We start from the raw sequence: 14578 nt of genomic DNA on the forward strand, positions 1-14578 counted from the left end.
CATCTGCCCTGTGCAGTTGCTGCAGGTGGTAGTACCCCTCAACTGGAGGCCACAGCTCCTGCCAAGTAGCCCGTGCCCTACAGCTGACCTCTCCAGGTTCCAGCAAACATTCTGACTGTGGCACTTGCTCCCTGATTGTTAAAGCCCCAGGACCCCGCACTGTCATTTTTTGTTGGTTTCTCTAAACCATGATCACACTTTTGTAGATAGTCCCTTTACCAAACTCTCCTCCAATTACTCATTTTGAATGTGCTACCTGTTTCTGGGCTGAACCTTGACTGATAAGAGCCAGGAAGGGGTCAACTGTTACCTTGAGGGTCAATGACAGCTGAAGTCAGCTCCTTCAAGTTAGCATTCCAGAACACACAGCTGAGGTTTCTGCCAAGGTGTGGCTTCAGGCGCAGGATGCTGGTGACCTGGTAGAGGCCCTCGGAGGTCTTGGTGTGGCTGGTGTTGACAGGAATGCTGACGTTTGGCCAGGAAACATCTGCCAAAGGATAACCTTCAGCCTGGTAGGTGAGCTCCACCTCACCTGTTCCTGGGACTTTAAGGACATGAGTGTTAATTTTCTTGTAGGAAGCTGGAAAATAGAAGAAGAAAAATAAGTAAGTCTTATTCTGATTTCTGGAGAGCCTTGTACTCAATGCCATGTGAAATGAATAAAATGATCACGAGATATTAAGTAAGAGTGGCTTTCATTTATTAAACACCTTCTATGTGTGAGATAGCATGCTATTTTATATACATTGAATTATTTAATCCTCCTAATACAACAAAGACAACATTATAGATATTCCCAATTTTTGCTCTTATGGCTAATAACTGGTAGAGTCAATACTTGAATATTAGAAGTTTGGTTCCAAATCTCAGCAGTGCTCTAAGCCACACCATTCTGGGGCCTTGTATTGTACTAAAAATTGTCTCACAGTTGGGGGCTGGATGGATAGGGGAGATAGAATGGTTAAATAAAATCACTACATACTGTGTATTTTCCACTTTATTCAGTTCTTTTTCAAACATCTTCAGGGGAAAATTGACTTTCCACTTCCCCCTTTCCTCTGTTCTCTTTGAGATTGGGAGGAGGAGAAATGAAGACATAGCTAACAATTCTATGAATAGTAAGGAACTATGTTTATTTATTATGTAATTCTCTACCCCAACACACACACACACACACACACACACACACACACACACACACACACATATCCATGTGTCTGTGCAGTGTATGCTGGGTGAATTATTCAAATATGCATATGGCTCTCTGCTCTCTAGGAAACTGAGATATAAAGTAGACCCAGGTGATACTGAGAGGGACAGGGAGACACAAGGACAAAGTGTCCTGTTATCTTAGTTATTAGTTAAAAATAACTTAATAAATATTTATACCATATGCAGATAAAGCAGAGAGTATGAAAAGTAACCCATTGATTTTTGGCCAGAGGATTACACAGGAATAAGCACTGACTTTCATCAGTTAGGAAATATTTCTTGAAAATATAACACTCTAATAAAGTGTTTGAAGGAAAGGTGTATAGGTCTGTACATGCCACAGGTGTGATACAAACTAACTTTTTTTCTTGAATTGTTGGGAGAACTACCCATACTTCACAAAATGGGTACTGACTTTGAGAAAAGCGTTTTTGCATTAAAATAATGATAACAGCCAGCTGGAAAATTTTAAATCTGAATGATTTATGAAGTGCTTTCTATGTGCTAAGCTTTGTGCCACATGCTTTTATACACTATGGGGGAAGAAGGAATGTTCACGCCTGCTCCAAAATGTCTGGCCCTCTATCCACCTCCCTGTGTGTGTCCCTATGCTATGGGTTGCGAATTTGATTAGTTATAGAAAAGACACTCACTGGAGAACAGGGCAACTGCCCTCAAAGCGCTGTTCATAATCTGGGGAGCCTGTGGCCCTCTCTAGAAGAGCCTGTCTCCATGTGTTAAGTATATCTAGCTGGGCCTGCTGACCTGCCCCAAGGGCTCTGATATCTTCCTAAATCACAGTAGTCTGGTTTCTGCCTGTGACTGGGTAGTTAAGGCAGTTTTTCTTATTCATGAAGTTGGGTGGATTAGTGGATTTAGGGTCTGATCTGTAAACCTGGACTCTTAGATTAGTCACAATGGAACTCTGAGCAAGGGGGCTCCTGCTCTAAAGTCCTGTTTTCTGGTATAGATTACTAGAGAAGCCCCAAAGTTGGAGGTAGAGAGAAGGAAAAACATCATATGCCTGTCCAGTTATTCATTAAAAAATGGTGTTAATTTCCCATTTAATTATTGATTCTTTGTATATTGCTAACTTAGTTAAGAACTTGGACTAAGGGGTAAGTGGCTCTATAATATGACCCCAGTCCTTTAACACATACATGATCTCATTTAAACTGTGCAACAACCATATGAGGTAGGAACAATTTGTATTCTTATTTTGGAGATAAGGAACCAGCTGGGATTGGGGTGGGATGGTTGGATGCATGTGCTTCACTAATATAGTATTCTGCATTCATGCATTGGAATCACCATTAGAAGATGAGTTGAGTCTTTGTGTAGTTCCAGAGGTCTGGGGTTAGACTAATATAAACAGGAAGAGGAAGAAGCTTTCCTGGGGGACGTAGCGAGACCCAGCACTAGCAGAAGGCAGAAGAGTCAGGTCCTGACGTTGCTTACTGAAGGACTTGCCCTGATTAGACTAACTGATCTCCTCGGAGCCAAATTTTTAACTATCTTTAGCAACCAAAGCACACATTTTGAATACTCACTTTTTCGCTAGTTTTATCTTTATCTACACTTATCTTCTCTTGGCTCAGTGTTCTCTTCTAATCCTATAATATAAAGCATCTGGCCTGCTCCTGCTAGGATGAGAAGCTGACCTGCATGGCAGCGATGTAAGGTGAGTTCAGTAGGAGGGCCAGACTCGAGACCCGGGCTGAGGTGACTTGAGGTAACTGCGAAAGCAGGTGAAAGGTTGAAAGAATCATTTCATGTATACAATGTATACAATACCAGAAATGCCTCTACAGCCTCTTTCTCATTTGGGAAGTGGCTGAAATGTAGTAATAACAAAACACAATGGGGAAGCTGGAATGAGAATGATTTTCATTGGAAAAGATGAATACATTTTAGAATTTCAGATGTGGAAGTGATCTTAAAATTCAATTCATCCAACTTTCCACTCGATGAGAAATACTGTTGATAGTATCCCTGTTAGATGATTCACTTGATGAATGTCCCATGTGCACTCAAAAATAATGTGTATTCTGCAGTTGTTGGGTATAACTTCTATGTATGCCCATTAGATCAAGTATGACTAAGGGTTGTTCAAATCTTATTTGTTTTTTCTCAGTTACTAATAAAGGTGATCACCACCTATTATCACCAAATATGATTGTCCATTTTTTCTATTAGGTCTGTCAACTTTTGTTTTATGTATTTTGAAGTTATGTTGTTAGATGCATACACATTTAGGATGAATATACCTTTCCATGGAACTGATCCTTTCATCATCATGATATCCCTCTTTATCTTTAGTAATACTTTTTTTAAATATTAATAACCTACTAGATAACTAGCTTTTGGTTAAAAACCTCAGTGAATGGGAGCTGCTATTTTCAGAGTTCTTTGCTATGATTAGACAATAAGAAAGTAAAATTTCATTAGAAAGCTCATCTTATGTAACGAAACTTTTGCCTCTTTGTAACTTCATTGGTACTTGTCTAGTTTAATAAAACCACATATGATAAGCATAGCAGGTGAGCCTGTGGGCTTCATAGTCAAAGATTTAACTGAGCTTGAGCCATGGGCTGGCTACATGCTTCTCTAACCCTCAGTTTTCTCATTTATAAAATGGCTATACTTATCCTTAATGGGGGTGTTAGGATGATTAGATGAGTTAAGCACCTAAAACACAGTAAATGTTCAATTATTGTTAATAATTGTTACTAGCTCTTCCACATAATAGGCAACCCTCCAAAATATTCCAAAATAGCTGGTAAGACTCCACGTCGTCTTTTATATGTTTAAGTAAACATGCCTACTTCCTTCAACCATATCTCACAGGACACAGTGTTCAGACCCACTTCCAGACACCGGTCTTTGGAGATACTTTGTTTTTGCCAATGTTCTTAAAAAGTGATACTCTAGCAAATAATCCAGATAGTTTCTAAGCAGCACAAACTATAGTGTACTTAATAACTTCCTGTAAACTAAGCATTTTTGGGTCCAACACAAAATTTTAACACAGCTTAAGGCAGATCAATTTTTTTTTCTTTTTGATTTTTATTTATTTATTTATTTTCATCACATACTTGTATATTTATCATCATGATCATTTCTTAGAACATTTGCATCAATTCAGAAAAAGAAAACAGAAAAAAAATCATACACACCATACCCCTTACCCCTCCCTTTCATTGATCACTAGCATTTCTACTAAATTTATTTTAACATTTGTTCCCCGTATTATTTATTTATTTTTAATTTTTTCAATTTGTTCATGAACCTGAGGAAACATATGACGTTGGAATGGGACAAGGTTCAGCAGCATTGCTATTTCAATTTTTTTTTTTTTTTTTAGCTATAAGGGTTAAGGAATCTGGTTTATATGAATAAATGCGTGGAAATGGAAGCAGTTTTGTTACAGCATTGTCACTTCATTCTTTCAACTCTATGATGATGGAGAAGAATTACAACGTTTTAAATTATCTCAACAATTGTTGAGAGCAGAGAATTTGATACCATCTGGCTTGCAAAAGGATTTGTTACTCTTTACAGTGCAATGAGAAATCAATATTTTTGTTTAGCACTGTGAAGTTTTTACATCCTGGGGCAATACACTATATTCAAGATGGGTTTGAGGCAGGCTTTTTATGAAGTACACAAAGCAATAGCAAAGAAGAAGTGCCTTAGGGGAAGCCCAAGGACTGCCCCTGGTAACGCATCTTCTCAGGTACACCCATTTTGGGAAAGAGTTCTTGTGAAAGATGAGGATCCAGAAACTGTTTTCCTGGAACCACCTGTGCCCACCAACCTGTGAGGAATTCTGGGATCCTCATCTACACCAAACTGAAGACCATTATATTAAATTGCAATTCTGCTTCAAGCCTGAGGAATCCCTGGTCTAGGCAAGGAAGTAGGCAGAGCTCCTTCCCAGGAATGAGGGGGCAGCCACAGGCCTAAGACTGACCTCCAATTGCCCAAAGACCCTAAAAAGCACTACAACATTCAAATAGAGATAAATAAGTGTTGGGGGAGGTGATTTAGGGGTGCAGATTTGGAGTACATTAGGGAATCATGAGAATGTCCAGTCCTCTTTCCCCACATTAACTGAGCTCAGACTAACACCAGTGTCTTATACTTCCTCTCAGTTGGTGTGGGTGGCATGCAGGAAAGAGAGAAAGTGGTTATGTCTGAGACTGATGCTTTCCTGGTGACTCACTGATGGATCAGACATGGGAGAGTAACCACTGAGGGTCCTTTCACCAAATCGCTGGGCACTCACTCTAAGCCAAGCACCATGTTTGCCTCTTTGGCTTCATTATCTCTTTTGATTTGGTGCTACTATTGTCTTCATTTTACAAATAAAGGGAATTGGAGGTTACAAATGGTGAAATAACTGGCCCCAGGTGATGTTGTGAAAACAGCATTCACCCTCGTGTCTAAGGCTCCTAGTTCTGTCCTTCTTTGCACTAGACCATAGAGTGAGAGCACTGCTGCCAGGGTCAGTAGTCTTTAGGGCTCATAATCCATAGACCCTCCAGAAGACAGGATAGGTCCCCTGGGGCCTAATGGTTGGGACGGTGGTGGTTGGGGGGGGAAGTGTGTGCAAAAAATCCTGGCATTGTTTAACTCCGGACAGTCAATGAAACCTGAAAAACACAAGCCAAGGAACAGAGCTAAATCTATCAATTTATAGTTGCTGCGCTGTCTTTCCAAAAATGACCTTTCCCAGAACAAACAAGAATGTGAAGGATCTCTTCAGATTTACATTCTTGGCTTGTGTCATGGTCAAGAGAACCTTGAACCCAGAGAGACGGGAGCAGCTACTGACTTTATCTGGGTACCCCTGGGGTATCCACTTCACTTCTCTGGACCTCAGTGACTTCATCTGCAATGGATGGGATTCGAACTAGAGCCATGTTTTCGAAATTATTTATACTATGACCCACAGTGAAGAAAAAAACATTTTACACACACACCTACTCTCTGAAACAACAGTTTCGCTACTCAACATTACTATATGAAGCCTTCTGATATTTCCTATTCTATTCTGTGCTGTTCTATTCATTTTATTGGAAAAAAAAATCCAGGTGATTAATTACTCACTAAATTGAATTTTTTAACCCTTTAATGGATGGCAAACCATTCTTTGAAAAACTCTGGACTATAGGAGTTATTTCTGAAAGGCTAACTTAATAATCAGATCAGAGCTGTTTCTTAGGAAAACTGTGAATTAGACAAAGTTTATTTTTGGTACCCTCACGTCTTTCAGGGACGCATTTCCCTAGCATCCTCTAATCCATTTGATTCCTGTACCCCCTGCCCCTGTTCACCCTTACCTCAGCTGCCTTATACTCAGAGGTCAAAAAATAGTTTTGAACAGGTGCTTTTATTTTCTTTGAGCTAGCGCTGTCTCCTTACAACCCTCCTTTAGTTTTTGCTTTAGTGGGTTCCCCAGCTCTGGTGGGTTTCTGTCACTGGGAGCTCATGCAGGTCCTGTGTTAGGGAGGTGCCTCCATTGATTTCAGTCCCTGAAACCACTCACCTTTTACTTTCAGAGTCAGGTACTTGTAGTCGCAGGCGACCCCAGAGATGATCAGGCAGCGGTACTTCCCTGCATCCCTCACTTGTCCTCGTGGGATGTGGAATAAGGCCTTCCCCAGGGGCAGCTGCTCCTCCAGCAAAGTGGCTCTCTCACTGTGCAAGGATGTTTCATTTTCCATCTTTTGCAAACTGGCTTTTATTGCTCCAAGTACAGCATGACCTCCAGTGTCAAAATCACACTCCAGGGTCACATTACTGCCATGGTCTACCATGTATAGCTCCTTAGGGACAGTCACTGTGAATAAACCTGAAAAGGAAACATGGCATTCTGCCATCATCTGCCATCACAGTTCTGCTCTGTGTTCTCCCAGAATGGGAGCTGAAGCAATCCAGCCACCCCCATTTTCCAGGAAATACCTGTCACCATCTGGGCAGACCTTGGGCTCATCTCTCTCCTTTGCTCTGCTGGCTCTGTGCAAAAGTGGAATCTTCCTTCCAAGGCAATTCTGCCCTCTCAACACTCCTCATCTGTGCAGATGGCCAGCAACTCCCTGGGCACCCCAGCCTGAGCTGCTGCTGGGCAGCACTGCCTGCTCTCACTGACACCTCTCTTCTCATTCTCTAGAGCCCTGCATCCCTCACATAAAAACAAAATGGTCTGTGACCCAATACCGATTTCTACTTTTTATAGAAAATGAAAAAGAGACACACAAAAAAAGTTAAGAAACTTGCCCAAGATCACATAGCAAAATTAGACCAAGGTATTTCTAAGTCCCAAGTGCTTTTCACCACCACTTCACCACCACTGTAGAAACATCCTCTTCTCTATCAACCAGGGAAAACAAAGAAAAGGACAAAAAATTGTGTGCCTACCATGAGCTAAGCATGGGGCTAAGCACTTTATATCATTTAATCCCCGAACAAACAATAAAAATATATTACAGGTGGTGCAATGGTGGCCCAGTGGCAGAGTTCTCGCCTGCCATGCTGGAGACCTGGGTTCATTTCCTGGTGCCTGCCCATTCAAAAAAAACCCAAACATATATATATATATATATATATAAAATCATTGCCATTTTATAGTTAAGGATACTGACTCAAAGAGGTCACACAGCTAGTAAAGTTAAAATACAGAGCAAGTCAGTTGACTTAAATATCTGACTTCTACCAAAACAGTATTTCCCAAAACATGAAGCACATACCACTAGAGGAACACGAGATGATTTCTGATGAGGTAGACCCAAGGCCAGAAGGGAGTTGAATTATCCAGAGAAGATTTTTTTCCCCTTTTCAATTCTATTTCAACTCATGAAATTACATATAAGAGAAAGCCTGTCTGCGCCTAGACTCACACTACTAATACCGGCTATTTTCTCTTTTTAGTAAAACAGGAAGGCCCCAAGATGTGAGTCTTAGAAAGGTAGACAATGGTAGCTAGAGGGAGTTTAAAAACAGTGCTTTATTTCCACTGCATTTATTTTTGCTCTTTATCCTCTGCTTACAAGCATAAGTGATATTCTTCATTTACCACAAGGGTACACAATTTTGTTTTAAAAATAAAAGTTGAGTCTATTTAAAAAACAATACAAAAAAAATAGTATAGGCAATGGTCCAAATTGGAAAAACTAGTGAAGGCAGTGTATGCAAGAATAAAGCAAGGAAAGCCATATGAAATTATGCTGTTTCCATCATTAATGAGCTGATATTCATTGAGTAAAGGACAGCAAGATCTTCAAGGAGTTTCTGAATTATGGCAGAAAATTAAATCAAATTATCTTCAGTCAACTTGCTTCACTCACTCATTCATATATTTACTCAATCAAAACATTCATTCAACAAATATGAATGTTGAATAAAATCTGAGAACTTCCTCTAATTGTTAGCTATTTGAAGAGTTTCAATATAAAATGTGGCGTGGAGAGAGCATAGGATTTAGTGACAGGCGGCTGATTGTATCAGGATTCTGAGCCTTTTGACCTCAGCGGGTCATTTAGCCTCTATGAGTGTCAGCCTCTTTATCTGTAAAACAAGGTTAATATCTACCTCTCTGTAAAAACTGGAGCAGGCGCACATGTGAAGGGCTCCATCTGGCAGGTAATAGGCATTCAGTAAGCATTAGGTCCTTTCTGTTCTACCATGTTTTGATTCTTGGAAAAGTGGCAATCTATGCATGGAATGCATGACAATTCTTTATTAACCAGGATACTTTATAACAGATTTCACAGTATTACTTTGGCATTTTCTGCTGTTTGAATGACTCACATTGCAATTCTCTTCTGATTAGATTTTTTCTCCTACTCTCCTATAAGTCTTCAAAGGTAGTGTGAACAGGTTGAGTTTGTTTCCATATCCCCAGTATCTAACATATATTAACTTTCAGGTAATGGTTTGGCAAATAAATGACAGAAAGGGATGAAGAAAGAAAGGAAACCTAACCTTATGCCCTTCTGCTTTCCTGTCATTAAACTGCAACTTGCCCAAGAGTGCACCAATTGGCATTGGCTGCCACCCAGCAGAACCCTTGATTGTGCTATACACAAACTTGAAATATCCTAAAAAATTATTGACAGTGAGTTTATATCTTGCCTCCACCCCTTGGTTAGAGCCCTTTGCTCTAACCATGACTAGAATCTCTACAGACATTTATGATACAACTAAAGATTCACATCTGCCCAGCATCTGCGTACAAATGTAAAACAATGCAAATCACACCTGGGCTTGCTTATCCAGGTTGAGAGAACCCCTACAACCTGGAAAAGGAATTTCGTGCTCCAGAATTTACTGTATGAGTTCATTTTGTGTAATCAACTGGACACAACGTTTATCTCAGCGTCTCCATATAGAGTCATTTTATAGTTGATCCCTTTATGCAGGATTTCAGCTCTAAAAGCTTTAGTTACTAAATCCCCTTATACAGATTCTAAAACACAGTCACCTGATACTAAATTCACTCTGCCCTGGAAGAATAATATTTATTTATTCATCCAACAAAATATGTTTTAACCACTTTCTTTATGCCAGCCTCAGGAATTTGCTACTGCTTTTACTGGCTCGCACTACTTCCTTCTCTTACTCTATCACAAATGATAAATCAGGAAACAGGGATAAGAAAGGAGGCTTACAAGGAAGATAGTTGCTGAATCTAAGACACAAGAACTGGATAGAATAATTTGAGCCTCTACTCTAGTGAATCTATTTCGCAAATCTATTGACCACATTTACGCCTTTTTTCTCATGAGACTGGGAATGCTTATAGCTTCCTCTGGAATTCCCCATAGCATACAGCAGAACTTCCCTTTCCACTACCTGGGCCTTTGACAAAAATCTATCTTCTGCCTATTTTTCCCTTCTGTCTTGATCAGAGGTCAGGAATGAAGTATGCTGCTCTTCAGATAGGTGCTCCTGGTTAGCTAGTGTCCACATCTAGGGAAGAGCAATTAGCAAATATATGAATCATGTTTCTGAGTAGCTCAGAATAACTAGAAGATTAACAGTGCTTTGGTCTAATTTTGACCCAATTAAAGCTGCTCAGACATGCAAATGCACCCTTCAAGCTTGATTTCCCCCATATAAAACCAGGGGTTTAAAAAATGAAATCCACTTTTGAAATCCTAAAATAGTTTTTACTAATTGTACATTATTACCAAGGAAATCAAAAGACCTCTTGCAAACAGTAACTTCTATGAAGAGTGTGCATTCAAGCCTGGCTGCACAATAGAATCAACTGGGACAGGTATCTTTAATTTGGGCACCTTTGGGATAGCCTGGAGGCTTTATTTTTCCTTATTTATATATATTTTTCTTTTTCTTCTTTCTTTTTTGTTTTGTTTTTATTTTTTTCCTGGGAGGCTTTAAACAACTACTAATTCCTAGGCCTCTTGTGGTGGTGGGACTTAGCTTCTAAGTTCCTTAGGAGCTTCTAATGCTTCAGAACCATTGGTTACACAAATAAAACACCTGCAATAATATATCTTTTACTGTTCTACCATCCAAAGGATAGTCCTCAACTTCACCTAGCGCTAATTAGCAATGCTGTCTCTTAGAGCACGCGCGAGTGCACGCAAATACACACACACACCTGGCCTTCATGAATCAGAATCTGCAATCCGCATTTCAACAAGGTCAGAGTGACCCACATGCACATTAATGTTTGAGAAGCAGACTTATAACACTGTCATGCATTCTGAATGTTATCGGAAAGTAGAGTAATAGTTAACATTTATTAAGCATCTATAATGAGCTGGGGCTGTCCCTTATGTATATCATTTCATTTTAATGCCTGCAACAACCCTACAAGATAGGAGTCACTATCTGCATCTTACACGAGGAAACTGAGGCCTAAAGACGTGACATGACTTGTCCAAGATCAAATGGAGCAGGAATTCAGATTCACAACCTCGTGTTTTCAAAGTCTGTTCTCTTTACCCTACAGATATGTCTGTCTATCCACTGGCATGTGCAGACTACATCTACGACTGATACAAACACGCGTTTTAGCTTAATGCTAAAGAAAAGACATGACTTTGCTTTCTAGTTCATGGGCCACACGGTTATGAAATTAAGTTTCAACCTAACACTGAACTCCTGAAGTTCAGACAAAAGGAGAAAATTGGAAAGTTTCATGATTACTAATTAAGCGGACAATACAGCTTTTCCCATTCACATGGGGTTTTTAATGAAATTAACAGGCAAAGGACTTGGTAACGGCCCCCCAAATTTATACTTCCTGGTCCCTCAGTTAGATTGAAGCAGCCCATTTGAGCAATGCAAGAGCCTTCTTAAAAATTCCCAGGGAACTCAGAATTTCATTTTCAACCATGTCAGTGGGAGTTAACATCTGCCACTTATTCAGGAAATACAACACAGATCATTTGCATTAGCTCCTAAAATAACTTCCTCTTTAAGCTAATTTTATACCTTCTTTTTTTTCCATTTAACAACAGAGACCTAAGAGTTTTCAGACATCTTTCATAATATACTTGGAAGGTCGGGGCGGGGTGGAGGGGGGCTGATTTACACAGCTACATCCTTCAGAAAACTCTGAAGTTCCTGTTTTAGGTCAGAATTCTGCTCTAGCCACCTGATTCATGTTCTCTTCTTTGTGGGAACACTACATGGAAACATCCCTTAGAAATCTTTTCCCCAACGTGATTCTTCCTGCTTGGATATGTCAGGTGTTGGCAGAAGTAGTTCTGGAGGCTAAAGATAGGCTGAGCCACCCAAGATGCACCCAAAGTGACCTCAAGCATCCCACGGCCACGCGCGTCCTGGTGCCCATCCACCTCTGGAGGATGAAGAGAGAAGGAAACATCAATGAAAGGAAGGAGATTTGGGTTGCTATTTCCTCCCAAGACATCGCAAGGTACAAAAATGAGTATTTCTCCTTAAATGTTTCCAGTTTATAAGATGTCTTTAGGCTTTAAGTTGACAATGAAAGAAAGAAAGAGGAATGATAAAACCACAGTAATGAAGACAGTACAATATTGCTGAAAGGATATGCACATAGGTCAATGGAATAAAACAGAAACTCCAGAAATAGACCCATACAATTATGTTCAATTGATTTTTGACAAAGATACAAAAGCAATTCAATGGAGAAAAGATAGTCTGTTCAACAACTAGGGCTGGAGCAACTGGATGTCCAAATGCAAAAAAATGAGACTTCATCTATCCTTCACATCTTATTCAACAACTAACTCAAAATGGAGCATAAGCCTAAATGTAAAATGTATAAGTATGAAACATTTAGAAGAAAACATAGTAGAAAATCTTTGTGACCTTGGGTTAGGCAAAGAGTTCTTAGATATGACACGAAAAATGCAATCCATAAAAGAAAATTTTGATAAATTGGACTTCAAAAGAAATTTTTTTTTTGCTCTACAAAGATACTATTAAGAGAATGAAGACATGTTACAGATGAGAGAAAATAATTGCAAATCACATATCTCTGCTTGTACTCAGAATATATAAAAAGCACTCAAAACTCAACAATAGGAAAATAAACAACTCAACAAAAATTGTCAAAAGGTTTGAATCCACACTTCACCAAAGAAAACATATGGGTGGCAAATAAGCATATGAAAAGATGCTTAGCATTAGTTATCATTAGGGAAATATAAATTTATAATTCTGTGTGGGGTGATGAAAAAGTTTTGGTAATGGATGGTAGTGATGGTGACATATTGTGAGTATAATTAATATCACTGAATGGTACACATAAAAGTGGTTAAAATGAGAAATTTTGTGTTGTTTATATGTTACCACAATAAAAAATTTAAAAGTTGGATTGAATAATATATAAGCTCCATGGGCCCTTTATAAGAGCATCACATTCCAAAAACTCATGTTGCAAAATATATGCAGGAAAGTTTTTTTTTAGATGAGATGTTTTTCCACACCCACTAGAATGACTAAAATAATGATTATAAAAAGTTGTAAATACTAAGCATTGACGAGGATGCGGAACATTTGGAACTCTCATGTGTTGGTGGCGGAAATGCAAAAATGGCATGATCAATTGTGGGAAAGTTTGGCAGATTTTTATGAAGGAAAACATCCGGAAAAGTTAAAACTCTAAGGAGAGAGAACAAATAAATGGGTGGCAATGCTTAATGGTTGGGGGAGGGTTTGACTGCAAAGCATGAGGTTATTTATTTGGAGAGTGATGGAATTACTCTAGACAATCAAAGGACTATGCATTTATCAAAACTCACAGAACTCGATGAGGATGTGGAGAAATTAGAACCATCATACACTCTAATAAGAATATAGAATAGTGCACCGCTTTGAAAAACAGTCAGCCAATTTGGAATATACTCAAAAAGTTAAACACAGTCTTATGGATTGAATTACATCCCTCACCTCCACCCCCCCCCCCCCAAAAAAAAGATATGTTCAAGTTTCAACTCCCCGTCCTATGAATGTGACCTATTTAGAAATAGGATCTTTGGAGATGTTATCAGTATTGAAGATGTTCTTAGTATAAGTATTTCATAGATAAATCAGTAGAGCATGCACAGCACAGACAAATCAAAAAAGATGTTAATGATTAATGGTTTGCTTGAATCGTATTGAGTCAACTTCCATCCAGTTTTCAGGAGGCATACTTTTGTCCCACTCATTAATCCAGGAAAAAATAAGATTTGAAATAACCATAATGTCCATCAATAAGAGACTGGTTAAATAAATTACAGCATGTCCAGTGAAATAAATTTATAGTCATTTAAAGATGAGGTCTGGAAACCAAAAAAAAAAAAACACTTGCTGAATTCTTACTAAGATTTCTGTAAAGTGGAAACCATGTATGGTAGAAAAGGGCACAGAGTGTAGTGGTTGCTTTGGGGAAGGAGGTGGTGATTGGCCTGTGCAGGTGAAGAGCTTGGGGAGAGGCTGGCAAAATTCTAATTCTTAACCTGGATTGGGGTTACAAGAATGGTCAGCTTATAGTAACATTAAGCTTTACCTTAGTTTCAAGTAGTTCTCTGTATCTGTGATATAGTTTACAAAATAAAGGTTTAAACAAAGAAAACTTTAGAAAGAAAATTAATTAAATGGACATCTCTGAACATCACCAATGCCATATATCTACTGCCTTCCACGAGAGGTAATCGCCATCTTGAATATTGTGATTATCGATAATTTGCTTATTTATTTTTAGCTTTATCTCATATATACACATGCCTAAACAATATATTGTTTATAAATTGTATTGTATGTCATCTTCTGGATTTGATGTTTTACTCAGCATTGCATTTCTATGATTCATAAATGTTTTTGTAATTCTTTTATTTGCATGCTGGGTTTATATCCCATCCTG

General features: G+C 38.9%; 1 protein-coding gene across 2 annotated transcripts in view; it reads right to left on the reverse strand.

Annotated features, from left to right (window-relative positions):
- The window catches only part of PDCD1LG2 (programmed cell death 1 ligand 2), a 66885-nt gene that overhangs the window by 36297 nt on the left and 16010 nt on the right, over nucleotides 1–14578 (reverse strand). For both annotated transcript variants that reach the window (XM_077148258.1, XM_077148259.1), the window contains exons 3-4: nucleotides 6764–7069; nucleotides 311–580 (exon numbers count right to left, since the gene is read on the reverse strand). In XM_077148258.1, coding sequence (XP_077004373.1) covers nucleotides 311–580; nucleotides 6764–7069 — 576 coding nt within the window. The remainder of the gene's footprint in view (nucleotides 1–310; nucleotides 581–6763; nucleotides 7070–14578) is intronic.

The sequence above is a fragment of the Tamandua tetradactyla genome, chromosome 2, assembly GCF_023851605.1.
Source record: "Tamandua tetradactyla isolate mTamTet1 chromosome 2, mTamTet1.pri, whole genome shotgun sequence".
Classification (NCBI taxonomy): domain Eukaryota; kingdom Metazoa; phylum Chordata; class Mammalia; order Pilosa; family Myrmecophagidae; genus Tamandua; species Tamandua tetradactyla.